Genomic DNA, 13,924 nt, shown 5'->3' with positions numbered 1-13,924 from the left:
GTTTTAAAGGGGCCTTTTCACAGATTTTGGCATGAATTGAAGTTTGTCATTAAATGCTTTATATTGATACATTTAAACATTGGACCAAACTATCTTCAGTAAGAAAACAAAAAAACAATTTAAAAAAGAAGGAAAAAGTAACCAACAACAGGATTCAAACCACTGACCCCTGGAGTCCTGATGTAAAAGTCTTCCGCTTAGACCACTCGACCATCCGTGCTCATGCTATAAGGGTATGTTTTTTTACTTCAATTAACCAATCCCCATAGTTTCGCAAAATATAACGACAGCAACAAAACTTTCCAAAATGTATCAATCGTTTCGCGTTGCAACGCTTTATAATTTTCAGGTTTAAAAATCGTCAAAAGTTTTAGAGCATGGTAAATAAATGTTCAGCATTACTGTTTCCTCACAAATATTATAACTAAAACGAAAATTTTCGAATCTGAAACAACTTTTTTTAATGGTGTCAATTGACCAAAACGTGACAAGACTCCTTTAAACGCATTTGTTATTGTTCACAGTGACTGTGGTTTTAACAATACCATCAACAACAACAATCATTACGACGACGTGGACGATGACGATAATAATCAAATAATACTTATAATAATAAAAGCGATAATAATAATAATAGCAAGAATAATAAAAGCAATAATAATAATGACATTAATAATAATACTAATAATAATGATGCTGCTGCTGCTGATGATGATGCTGTTGCTGCTGCTGATGATGATAATGGTGATGACGACGACGACAACGAAGACGACGGTGATGATGATGATGATGATGATGATACTGATGATAATGATGATGATGATGATGATGATGATGATGATGATGAGGAGGAGGAGGAGGAGGAGGAGGAGGAGGAGGAGGAGGATGATGATGATGACGATGATGATGACGACGATAATGAAGATGATGATAATGATGATGATGATGATGATGATGATGATGATGATAATGATGATGATGATGATGATGATGATGATGATGATGATGATGATGATGATGATGATGATGATGATGATGATGATGATGATGACGACGATGATGAAGATGATGATAATGATGATGAAGATGATGATGATGATGATAATGATGATGATGATGATGATGAAGATGATGATGAGGTTGATGATGATGATGATGATGATGATGATGATGATGATGATGATGATGATGATGATGATGATGATGATGATGATGATAATGATGATGATGATGATGATGATGATGATGATGATGATGATGATGATGATGATGATGATGATGAGGAGGAGGAGGAGGAGGAGGAGGAGGATGATGATGATGATGATGACGATGATGATGACGACGATAATGAAGATGATGATAATGATGATGATGATGATGATGATGATGATAATGATGATGATGATGATGATGATGATGATGATGATGATGATGATGATGATGATGATGATGATGATGATGATGATGATGATGACGACGATGATGAAGATTATGATAATGATGATGAAGATGATGATGATGATGATGATAATGATGATGATGATGATGAAGATGATGATGAGGTTGATGATGATGATGATGATGATGATGATGATGATGATGATGATGATGATGATGATGATGATGATGATGATGATGATGATGATAATGATGATGATGATGGTGATGATGATGATGATGATGATGATGATGATGATGATGATGATGATGATGATGATGATAATAGTAGAAGTAAATAGAGAATAATAGGTTAGTGTTGATTATAGATCAGGTTTATCATGCGAGGCTTAGAAAACAAAAAGCACGAGCCTTGGAGAGTGCTTTTTCGTTTTCGTGCCGAGCATGACAAACCTGATCTATAATCAACACTAATCTATTATTCTATTTATCCTACTTTTTATTTTGTAAACCTTTTTGTTTAAACAACATTAGTTAGACTGGATAATTTCGCTGGATTTATGACGCCATTTCGTCGAAATATTGACGTCATTTCCTGCCGTTGATTATAGATGATATTTAATCGACGGGGCTTTAATCAACCGAATTCGCTGTAAATGTGGGATAAACGATAATAATCACAATCATAATCATCATCATAAGTAATAATAATAAAAATAATGAAATAACTCTACGCACAGCTAATTGATACGTTATTAAGATTCAGTCCCTCTAAGTCGACGATGTACAGATCTAACTATTTCCGCATTCCAGGTAATATTTTCAATTATTTCTTTTGCGAAATTCGATCATATTCACATAAGTTACTGATCAGTTTACGATATTTGTTCGCCACGTTTGATCATGTGCGCTTAATTTTCCATAAATTAATAAAACTTATCTTAACAAAAATTATGTTGAATAGAGATGGGGAAGATTTATGAATTTCATTGCATATTCTTGTTAAAGGAACATCTTCACTGTTGTCGAGTGGATAATTGGGTCATCATTTTCTATTGGGAAGAAAAACAATCGTGGAAGAATGCTAGATTTTTGTCCCTAAAATAGAAAATTCGGTCGGAAAACAGCATAAAGTGCGGAAACAGTAAACATTTCAACAACATAAATCTACTTAGAAATATTGCAAGAAATTGTTTGATGTTCCAGCTTGTACAGCGATCACTTTGCTTCAAATACTGAAATTTTGATAGTATTCAATAACATATACACGGAGATAGAGCATGTTTTAATAGATGGTATTCATGAAGTTGCAAACACTTTTATTCCCGATAAAGGACTCTTCGGATAATTTAGACTTTAACCCATTTATGCCTAGTGGACTATCCCATCCTTCTAAATTGGATCAATTTGTTTCCAAAATTAGGGATGTCTAGTATATTTATTTCTATATTTAGAATATTTCTTACAGAAATTCTTTAAGCAAACAGCGTAGACCCTGATGAGACGCCGCATCATGCCAGGCCTTTTTTCTAGACGCTAGGCATAAATGGGTTAACCGAATTTGGCACTCTGATCATAGAGTTTTACCTTCTACCTGAAATGCATTTATGTGTATTATGGCTATTCTTACCAAACATTTTGAAGTACGAATCAATCTGCATAATCAAGCGCGAGACATTGGGAATCTGTGCATAACGTAATTACAAAAAACACACATGAAATATAACCAATGTCGCATTTTTATGAATTTATACTATTGATATTATAATTGCAATTTTTCAATAAAATTAAAATGCTTATCTCTAAAGAAATATATTTCAAGTGACGACCGTAAATAAGTGTCTACATAATGGACTTGTTTTTAGGAGTAACTTGAGATTCAGAGAGCTGAAAATACAACGGATCACGTGGATCAAAACGATCGTGTTGAAATTTACCATAGCAAGGCTCTAAGTAAATAACGGGAGCGAAGGGTTCTTTAAGAGGCAAATACACATTTGTTATTCATACAATTCTATGTCGTTGGTGCTCATTAGAATCGAATCATCAAGACGATACTAATGCGTAGCCACACAATTAAAAACAGAATGGAACACTTCCTTTATATTGATCTCTGTTTATAGGGAGCACTTACTTTTACGCTATTATAACGTAAGATCGAAGTGCGATCTTGACCCTAAATCACTCTATTCGTAGAGTTAGAGGAATTTCGGACCTGCATCGCTGCTGATATTTATTTCTAAGTGGCAGTTTTAGCAGAGCGATGTTTCATTACATACTAGCTAATACATAAGTAAATGTCCTTAGTACCTTCATTAGGACATACTTAATATTAACCCATTTATGCCTAGCGTCTAGAAAAAGGCCTTGACAAACAGCGCATACCCAGATGAATGCTGATTATCGATGGAATGTTAACGTTTTTTTCCGCAAATTTCTGTCTTCGCAATACGAAGTGCTATACCAGGGTGCAGGATCACGTGACTTTGCGGGGTTTCCCCATTTTAATTAACTTCAATGTATTTACACACGACGTTAAGTGGTGCTTTATTTCAAATAACTTTTTAAAACAATTTTTCTTAAGAATTTCAACTATTGCATACAAGACGGGCAATGTGAAATACATAAGAATTACTTTATTTAATAAGCCCGTGTTCATGTTCAAAATTAGATTTTTGAAATTTGATGCTTCACAGAACGTGAAATTTTGTCAACGATTTCAGAAGTATTCAAGGATTTATTCTTATACCTTAAGACATAGGCCCAACTGCAAGAAAAACTGTGTTTATGCACTAAAGATTTTTGCAAATGTACTTCAATAAATTGAGATATTTGCAAAGATAAAGTTCTTAACGGTGTAATTACATTCCGCCCAGCCCGTGTGTAAACCCCTGAAAACCCCGTTGATTCTGCACCCTGATACCATGAATCGACCAAACAATGTTCCGTGTCTGAAAACCAAATGATCAGAACGTACATGCCAAAAAAAGTTGAAGAACTCTTCTTTCACAAGTCGTGGCTCTTGATGTTCTCTGTTATAGAAGTGCCATCCGTAATCAAAACATCCGCATACCCGGCGTGAAGTAATTGGGTTGAAAGTATTTGGGTTGTTGAGTTACCGAAAGCCCTGTTATAGAATATAAATTCATTTCAGAAAATGACCCTACCTACTTTTTGTGTATAACTTTCCTTTGTAAAGATTAATAAATGTCATATAAGGAATGTTGCATATTATTTATATTACGTTCATAGGTAAAAACGATGGGAAATCTTGGTAACCGCTCGCATTCTGTTACCGAAATACCCATTACAATCATGATGTTGGTTTGTATTGGTCACACACAAGTGAAACAGAGGGGCATCAGTACCAGCGCGAGCGTTTAATAATGGCAGCTTCGATATGTAGCATTATCGAAATCCCCATTACAGGACGATCATTTATTTCATTAATTCACCAAAATGTCTTGTTTATTTGCACTTTCCATGTCCTATTAGCAATTGTTGATACTATTAATTAATACGATATTTTGAAAATAATGTCCGATGTATCGTCGTTTATCAGTCAATAAACAACGACGTGGAATTATGATGCATAGAAATGCAACAACGTGGTCATATGATACATGATACATGATAACGTATTAAACTGATTAACAATAATGTTAAAGGGACACAAACAACTGAAAGTATTTTCCTTCAAGAAAATAACAGCGACAACATAATGATACACGTTTAGTTGCCTATATAGGTTAAGTAAGAAGACATCGGGTCTCGTTCTGGGAACACTGGGATAATTCATGTGCGTAAAATGTCATCCTAGATCTGCCTTTTAATTCCGCACAGGCTAATCAGGGACAACTCTCTCCACCTAAACTGGACTTGTTTTTGAAGAGACCGCCATTTAACGGGAAATTTAATAAAGGACTACACAGGCTAATCTGGGATGACGTTTTTGCACATGCATTACGACCAGTTGTCACGAAACGAGGCTCTATCGTTGAGCACCAATGTCTCCAGCCTTTCTCAAACACACTCAGATATTTTTCGAAAGACACGGGTACCAAGGCATCGAAACTCCGCAAAATAAACAACACACCATTTTCACAATGGCCGAAAAATATGTTTCGATCAAACGCAATTTGTGGCTTTTCATGTTTTAGTTTCGATAATCACAGGAACTGTTAAATCGTCCACTTTGCCTTTTATTGCAGAATTTGTTGGAACGTCTGAATTGAAACCATGATTCGTATGACCACCGTTCACATCGATTGAAACCGCTTGCGAGTTTGTTTGTTCTGTACTATGAGTTTTTGGTATATTCGTAACACCTTTTGCTGATTTAGAGTTTGTATTGCTTGGTACTGCTAGTTTATCACCACCGTCATCCTCAAAATGCACCGATTTCACATTCAATTTAGGTTTACTTTTTGCGTCAACTGACGTCATAGTTACGTTCGGCATTACACGCGACCTGCTAGAAACTGGCCTACCTCGTTGCACGGGAATGTCTTTAGTTTCACTTGTCTTCTTTGCTGTCGCATCTGGGAGCTTAGTAGCACTTACTGAATGCGTAAAAATCGGTAATCTAGCCGTGCTAGAAATCGCACCATCTTTCTCATCGTCATCATTACCGTTTGCCTTTCCAGCGTCCTTACCAACGCTTCCGTTTTCCAACTTAGCCAAAGATTGCACATTTTCGATGGGAATTTGAGTGGCCACACGATGATCTTCATCATCGCCTTCATCATCATCATCATCTTGTTTTTTCTTTTTCCTCGCGAACGTTAACCAGCTCGCAACACCCCGAATAGTGTTAGCACGCTTTTCCCGTCGCATCTCCCGTTTCTTATAATGCAACACCGCCAAGCGCGATTTTATGATGTCCCTCGTGTGCTCGCTTATCACGCTCTCGTCGTCTTCCGGGAGGTAATTCTTCTTGCGACAGTACTGACAGATCTTGGCCAGCCCCAGAGAGAAGGCGATGATGCCCAGGATGATGAAGACCATCACTAAGGTCTTGACTCCCGAATTGTTCGTGTCACTGAATACTCCTCCACTGCTTGTGTCTTCTGAAATCAATAAAATAAATAAATAAAAATTATTCTGGTCACGGCACCAATATCGGCGATCGTATTGTTAATGCAAATGCAATGCCTCATTCTTGGAAAACTGGGCTTAATGCGTGTGAGTCAAGTGTCGTCCAAGATTAGCTTGTGCAGTCCAAACCGGTTAATTAGGGACGACACTTTCCGCTTTTATGGTATTTTACGTTTGAAAGAAGTCTCTTTTAAAAGAATATCCTATTTAGGCGGAAAGGGTCGTCTCTGATAAGCATCAATCGCACATTCTCGGCCCTTTCCGTCAAACATCGGATAAGTACGATTATGATAATCTGCGAGGGGTACCGAATGGATGAGCATGTGCGGATTGCATTGGATAATCTGAAGCAACACTTTTCGCACATGCATTAAGCCCTGTTTTCCCAGACCATATTTTAACCCTTTGCATGCTGGGAAATTTGTCGTCTGCTAAAATATCGTCTGCTGAATTCTAAAATTAGCATTTTCTTCATTTTTATCAAAGAATACTATCAGAATAGCAAACAGTTTGGATCCTGATGAGACGCCACGTTCTGTGGCGTCTCATCTGGATCCAACTGTTTGCAAAGTCCTTCAAAATTTGGTTCCCGCGCTGAAAGGGTTAATGAACAAATTCATGCTAGTTGCAATTTTGTATTTTTTTAAACTTTGCTAAGAGAATTACTTTGTCAGGTTTGTAAAAATCATGTGTAACAAATTTTAAACTGAACAAAAGACATTATCAATCAATAAATAACGCATATTATCGACCTATAATCATAATAAACATAGGCTGCAATTTAGAAGGTTATATGTAGAACAGTGTATTAAAGAAGTTTACAAGAGTCAGGGGGGGGGGGGATAACTTGATGATTTTAACTGATGACGCCGCACATTCCAAACACAATTAATTGTAAAAACGTCTTGCATTCAAAATATGGAAATACGTCAACGTTTTCCGCAACGGATCAATATGAAGTACTGGTATTAACGATGCTTTTTCTAGCGATGTTTACGAATATGATGACGACGGCGAAGATTCGCGTGAAAAGGCGGAGGGAAACAAGAACAACTCGATAATTCAGCAGACGTTGTTGCTCTCGTGCACACACGAGCCTTAGAAAATTTTCTCTTATATTTTGGAGGTCAGATGTAAGGATCTTGTCCATGTATAAAAGTATGAGTTCCATATTTGAACGCAATGATTTTTTGACATACTGTTAAAAACGGTGAAATTCTAAATAACAGAAAGAACAAACACACATGAAACACAAACTCTGTGAAAACGAGATTTAATGCCTGTGCGTAAAGTGTCGTTCTAGATTAGCCTGTGCGTAAAGTGTCGTTCTAGATTAGCCTGTGCGTAAAGTGTCGTTCTAGATTAGCCTGTGCGTAAAGTGTCGTTCTAGATTAGCCTGTGCGTAAAGTGTCGTTCTAGATTAGCCTGTGCGTAAAGTGTCGTTCAAGATTAGCCTGTGCGTAAAGTGTCGTTCTAGATTAGCCTGTGCAAGAAGCAAAGGCTTATTAGAGGCTGCACTTTCCGCTTTAATTGTATTTTTTGTTCGGAAGAAGTCTCTCCTTAGCAAAAACTGAAAATGTCGTCCCTGATAAGCCTGTAAGGACTGCACAGGCTAATCTGGGACGACACTTTAGTTACTTGTATTGAGCCCTGTTTTCCCAAAGCGAGACTCCATTTAAGTCGTGTTCTGAGAAAACTAGGCATAATGCATGTGCGAAAAGTGTCGTCCCAGATTAGCCTGTGTAATCCGTACAGGCTAATCAGGGACGACATTTTCCGCTTATATGACATTTTTCTTTTAAATGAAGTCTCTTAGCAAAAATCCAATTGATTCGGAAAGTGTCGTCCCTGATTAGCCTGTGCGGACTGCACAGGCTAATCTGGGACGACACTTTACGCACATGCATTATGCCCAGTTTTATCAGAACGAGACTCAATTTAAACTGCATGACCAACATCGACTAAATCAGACTCAAATGTAACAAGGGAAACAGAGAATTGATCAATTATTCACGTGTCAGCAGCCAACAAGTACGAATTGTTATTGATATGAACTGAGATATCGCTTTGATCTCGAACTTAATATCGTATTAAAGGCATCGTGATTAAAATATTTTAACTTTTAACCTAAAAAGCTGGCAAAATAATAATTGGTTGATGTCGAATAAATATCTGAACGAAAACATACATTCACATAAATATACGTACATTCTCTCAAAAAGAAATTAATATCTCTATTATAACTTTATATATCTGCTAATACGCTATCATATACTTTCTTGTATAAGCAACAACTTAAGAATTGTAGAAAATTGAGTGACTTAAATTTTCTTCGCGATCGTTTGTCATAAACCCTCCCGATAAAAGGTAAGGGAGATATTGGACTCATCATGGACGTCATTCATTCCGTCTGTCTGTCTGTCTATCTGTCCGTCCGTCCGTCTGCCGTTTGTCTGTCTGTCTGTCTGTCTGTAAACACACATTTGTTTGGAGGCTTAACAACTTTCCAATGAAGAACATACATACTTTCTTCGATTGTGCATTATGATATGAAGTTATGCATGTGCGTTTTAATCGTCCTTTGCTAAAAATTACAAAAGTAATGCTCCATTTTCACAGCAGAATTGTTTAACAGTTTTATAATTACCAAAGACTGTAAGCAAAATATACATCACTGAATCTGAAACTACAAAGTCGAAATGTGTCATTATGTTATGTAACATTTAATATTTGCCCTCTTTTTATTTCATTTAATCATGACCTTGGGGTTACAGTTTTCCACACCCAGGTGTCAACTTATTTTTTATATATACATATTGTGCAAGTAACATTGTGTAATGGTTATCTAAACCTTTTGTTAAAATAATGCCACTGTGGTCAAAACAGACCACGCCCCAGGGTCCAATCTTTCCAATTGTTCATGGTTACAACTTTCTACACGAACAACATTTTGCGTCAAAGGGGGGGGGGAGGCACCGGTTAATCGTCACAATAATGACCTCCGCGTGGCTAAATGTTGTATTGGATTATTTACGCTCACATAGGTGTTACGTATACATGTTTGAACTAAACATTTTGACAGCGATTGCCTAAAAGGAATGTACAAAAGTTCATACTTATGCCATACCATAAAATATTTTTGATTGACAAAAAATGTTCGATCGACGCTATTGTCGCATAAGATTGCTTGTAATAATAATAATAAAAGGTTTGATCGCCTTTCAAGAACTAAAAGTAATTTGGAAAAGTTTAAGCCTTTATAAAGGTCAATTATACCCATGTTTGTATTACAATACACAATCTTGTTTAAACTATTAAGATAAAATTCAGTCATTTAGTTTTTTGTAATATAATTTCAGACATAAATTTGCACTTTGTTTGGTTTAAATTTTTTGAACAAAAGGCGTTGATTGATAGTGCGGTTGTTCTTGGTAGTAATGTTTGGATGATGATGATGGTGGTGGTGGTGGTGGTAATGACGATGATGATGATGATGATGATGATGATCTTCTCAAAAGACACCGAGTGCTGGTTCTAACCAGGAAATGGACTCGAAAGTCGCCTACCGTCGAGAAAAAGCCAGAATTGGTATCTTCGACGTATCTTTCCGGATCCGGATTTTGACCCAACAAATGTCCAACTCACAATGCATTTTGCAAGTTTGACGCAACATATTGGTAACTTCACTAAACCTTAACCCATTTATGCCTAGCGTCTAGAAAAAAGGTATTGGCAAACAGCGCAGACCCAGATGAGACGCCGCATGATGCGGCGTCTCATCAGGGTCTGCTCTGTTTGCTTGAAGGAATTTCTGTAAAAAAGCATTCTATATACAGAAATAAATATACTTGAGATCCCTAATTTTGGAAATATATTGATCCAATTTAGAAGGATGGGAGAGTCCACTAGGCATAAATGGGTTGACTCAACAGAATAAGAACTCAACGTAGAGTAAATATGACTGAACATAGAGTCGCGTTCTGAGAAAACTGGACGTCATGCATGTGCGTAAAGAGTCGTCCCAGATTAGCCTGTGCAGGCCGCACAGGCTTATCAGGGACGACACTTTCCGCCTAAACTTGATTTTCAGTAAGGAGGGACTTCCTTGAAACTAAAAATACCATAAAAAGCGGAAAGTGCCTTCCCTGATTAGCCTGTGCGGACTGTGCACAGGCTAATCTGGGACGACACTTTACGCACAAACATTAAGCCCAGTTTTCTCAGAACGCGGCTCCTAGTGTCTATTGACTCATAAAATGCCGATGACTCAATTTAATGCCAAAGATTAAAAATTAAAAAACCAAAGATGTCAGTTCCTTTTAAAAAAGGCAGTTTAGCGTTCTATACGTATGAGTATAACTATATCAATCAACTGACCTTGTGAAAAACAGACGTTACAACAAGATAAGTTATATAACACTATTGTATTTGTCCACTGAACTTATCGACATGACACGGTCTCAGTAGGATCAAAGCAAACTTCGATAAAGCCATTTACACGGGCCGATTAACAAGGCGTCGGTTTAATACCTGCTCTGTCTTTGACGAAACTCGTTCAGGTCGACCGTAATATATTGATTAAATTTGTATACCTGTTTGAAAAATCTTTGCATACTATGTTTGCCTTAACTATGTATAGTATTTGTATTGTTTCTATTCTATGTATACTACGGAAAATAAGCTTTTATTTAAATCTCACTCTGGAAAAACCGGGCTTCATGCATTTGCAAAAGCGTCGTCCCAGATTAGCATTTGCAGCTACCACTGGCTTATCATGGGCGACATTTTTCGCCTATCCTGGATTTAAACTGCCATAAAAGCGGACAGTGTCGTTTCTGATTAGCCCGTGGCCTTGAAAGTATAAATCATTTGATTGCAAATTCATCTTTTATGTTGACTGACGCTATTCAAAATGCGAATATTTTCCATGGGAAGCAAACACATCCCATACGTTCCTATACGGTCGTAATTTGAATAACAACTTTGAAACGTTCAGATGAAATTACTGGTATTTATGAAACAAACAACAACAGCAAATATCAATTATGCAAAAATATAAACAACCCAAGTTCTGGACCCCTATCCATTAAGCAATTTGAGACATATAAGAACACTCCTCAATGTATATAATTCAGTATGTTTCGGTTGTGTTCTTCACGATTAACTCTTTCAAACCAATAAATACTGCGTTACAGGATTTTTTTTTATCTATTGTAAATATGTTATTTAGAAATGCCAGAACTAGTAACATAAGGGCTTGTAACTAGTAACATAAGGGCTTGTAACTACTCTCTAGGTTACACACACTAAATTCCTTCAACAGGGGTTCATTGAATATGCGTATGTTTTCAAAATAATAAGTTAATAACACATAAATATTATGGTCAATGGTAAAAAGCTCTTTAATTTATTCGTAGTTAGGTAGTGTTTTTCCCTCAACAAATAATGACATGTTTGCATGTTTTATTTCACAAACATAATTAGTTCAGATGATCGCACACTAGTAATATTAAACGTAAACTTTGCTAAAGCATTTCATGATCAAACATTTCCAATTTCAGCTAGGAGGACTAGTTCACGACCTTACTTAAAGTTGGAAACCAACCAAGTGGCGAGACCGGTCCCTTTTGTCTTCTAGACAATGTGCAGAGAGCGTTATGTTACAATTCCCAATGGTTTCAACAGATTCCGATTCAAATTGATCGTTTGAACTAGTTTATGTACGTTTGTAATAAATGCACGAGGTCACGTGTAAAAACGTGCATTTTATTTTCAAATATGTTCCTATTGAATCTATTGTGTTTGCGTTTTTTTTTCGCTTAAGTTTCTTATACAGTGATTTGGTTCTAAATTATACTATAGAAGAATAGAACATACTTTTATTTTCAAATAAAGCCCTCTGAATCATAATATATTGCATATTATAACACTTGGTATGTGAGTTTTCTGTCATATATATATATATATATATATATATATATATATATATATATATATATATATATATATATATATATATATATATATATATATATATATATATAATTATTGTAAAATATTTTGCCATGTGGGCCATAATACATTCCAGATAAAGTGAATAAGACATTGATTAGCTTATAAATTATACTATAGCAGAATAGAACATACTTTTATTTTGTAAATAAAGACCTCTGGATAATAAATTATTGCATATTATAACACTTGGTATGTGATTCACATATCTATATCTAATTATTGTAAAGTAAAGAATTCGTGCATACGAACACCATAGATCCAAAAATCCAAAAATGTGTTCATACAGATGGTTTTTTTTCATTAATATATATGTAATAATTGAATTAAGTTTATATAAATCTATTTATTTGAGAAGCGTTCTGAAAAAACTGGGCATAATGCATGTGCGTTAAGTGTCGTTCCAGATTAGCCTGTGCAGTCCACACTTTCCGCCTGAACTGGATTTTCGTGTAGAAGAGACTTCCTTTAAACGAAAAATACCATAAAAGCGGAAAGTGTCGTCCCTGATTAGCCTGTGCGAACTGCACAGGCTAATCTGGAACGAAACTTTACGCACATGCATTACGCCCAGTTTTCTCAGAACGCTGCTCAATTATAAATCTATTTATTTAAACTCGATTACATCAAAAGCCTAAGGCTTATTAAAACTATCGAGTCCGTTTCCTGGGTAGAACCAATGCGCGATGTCTTTGGTGAGATTAAAAGAACGCCCCCGCAGTGGGGATTGAACCCGCGCCCTCCCGGTCGCTTCACGGTAACAATTCAGTGAAATAACAGGCTTGTAATTGATTTTTTTAAATTTCGACTTCGTGTAATCTAAACACAACCCTCTATTTTACCTCCACTGTTTAGTGTGTTTACGAACAAGGTAATAATAAGTAGTTTAACTTACCTGAAGACATAGTTAGACCTTAATTTTGCCCGTTATATCCATGAATTATAAATACACAATGTATATCTCCATAGCTAAATCCACAAACGTTGTCACACAACTTTCCATGTTTCTTTTGATGCGGCGGATCTCCTGAAGTTGGACAAGGTATATTTATTCATGGTATTATTATTACTGAATGCGATCAGTCTTTTAAAGTCGTCAAAGTTGAAGATTTCTAATGATACACACACAATGCGACCAGGTAAATACAATCACAAGCACATTACTACCTGTGGTTTGCGTATACCCGATTAAATCTGATTTTTAACACGCTCATTAAATTAAATTAAGATCAATGACACTACGAGTTACACGGATTTTTACTACGGGTCGACGAAACAATAACACCTTGCTTTTAAACAAATAAGTCGCGTTCTGAGAAAACTGGGCATAATGCATGTGCGTAAAGTGTCGTCCCAGATTAGCCTGTGCAGTCCGCAGGATTTTTGCTAAGAAGAGACTTCATTTTAACGAAAAATG

At 36.2% G+C, this 13,924-nt stretch overlaps 1 protein-coding gene across 3 annotated transcripts in view; it reads right to left on the bottom strand.

Annotated features, from left to right (window-relative positions):
* LOC127846709 (uncharacterized) overlaps positions 1 to 13,658 on the bottom strand; it is a 130,635-nt gene extending 116,977 nt beyond the window's left edge. The window contains exons 1-2 of one of the 3 annotated variants that reach the window (XM_052378209.1): positions 13,403 to 13,657; positions 4,823 to 6,464 (exon numbers count right to left, since the gene is read on the bottom strand). In XM_052378209.1, the coding sequence (XP_052234169.1) occupies positions 5,548 to 6,464; positions 13,403 to 13,412 (927 nt within the window). In that variant the 5' untranslated portion in view covers positions 13,413 to 13,657 and the 3' untranslated portion in view covers positions 4,823 to 5,547. Of the gene's footprint in view, positions 1 to 4,822; positions 6,468 to 13,402 lie in introns of those variants that run through there. The other 2 variants (XM_052378208.1, XM_052378210.1) reach the window with 2 other exon arrangements.
* Positions 13,659 to 13,924: the final 266 nt, after the last annotated feature.

This window comes from Dreissena polymorpha, chromosome 9 (assembly GCF_020536995.1).
Source record: "Dreissena polymorpha isolate Duluth1 chromosome 9, UMN_Dpol_1.0, whole genome shotgun sequence".
Lineage (NCBI taxonomy): Eukaryota > Metazoa > Mollusca > Bivalvia > Myida > Dreissenidae > Dreissena > Dreissena polymorpha.
Note: the sequence above shows the minus strand (reverse complement) of the source record. Positions and strands in the feature narration are given on the sequence as shown.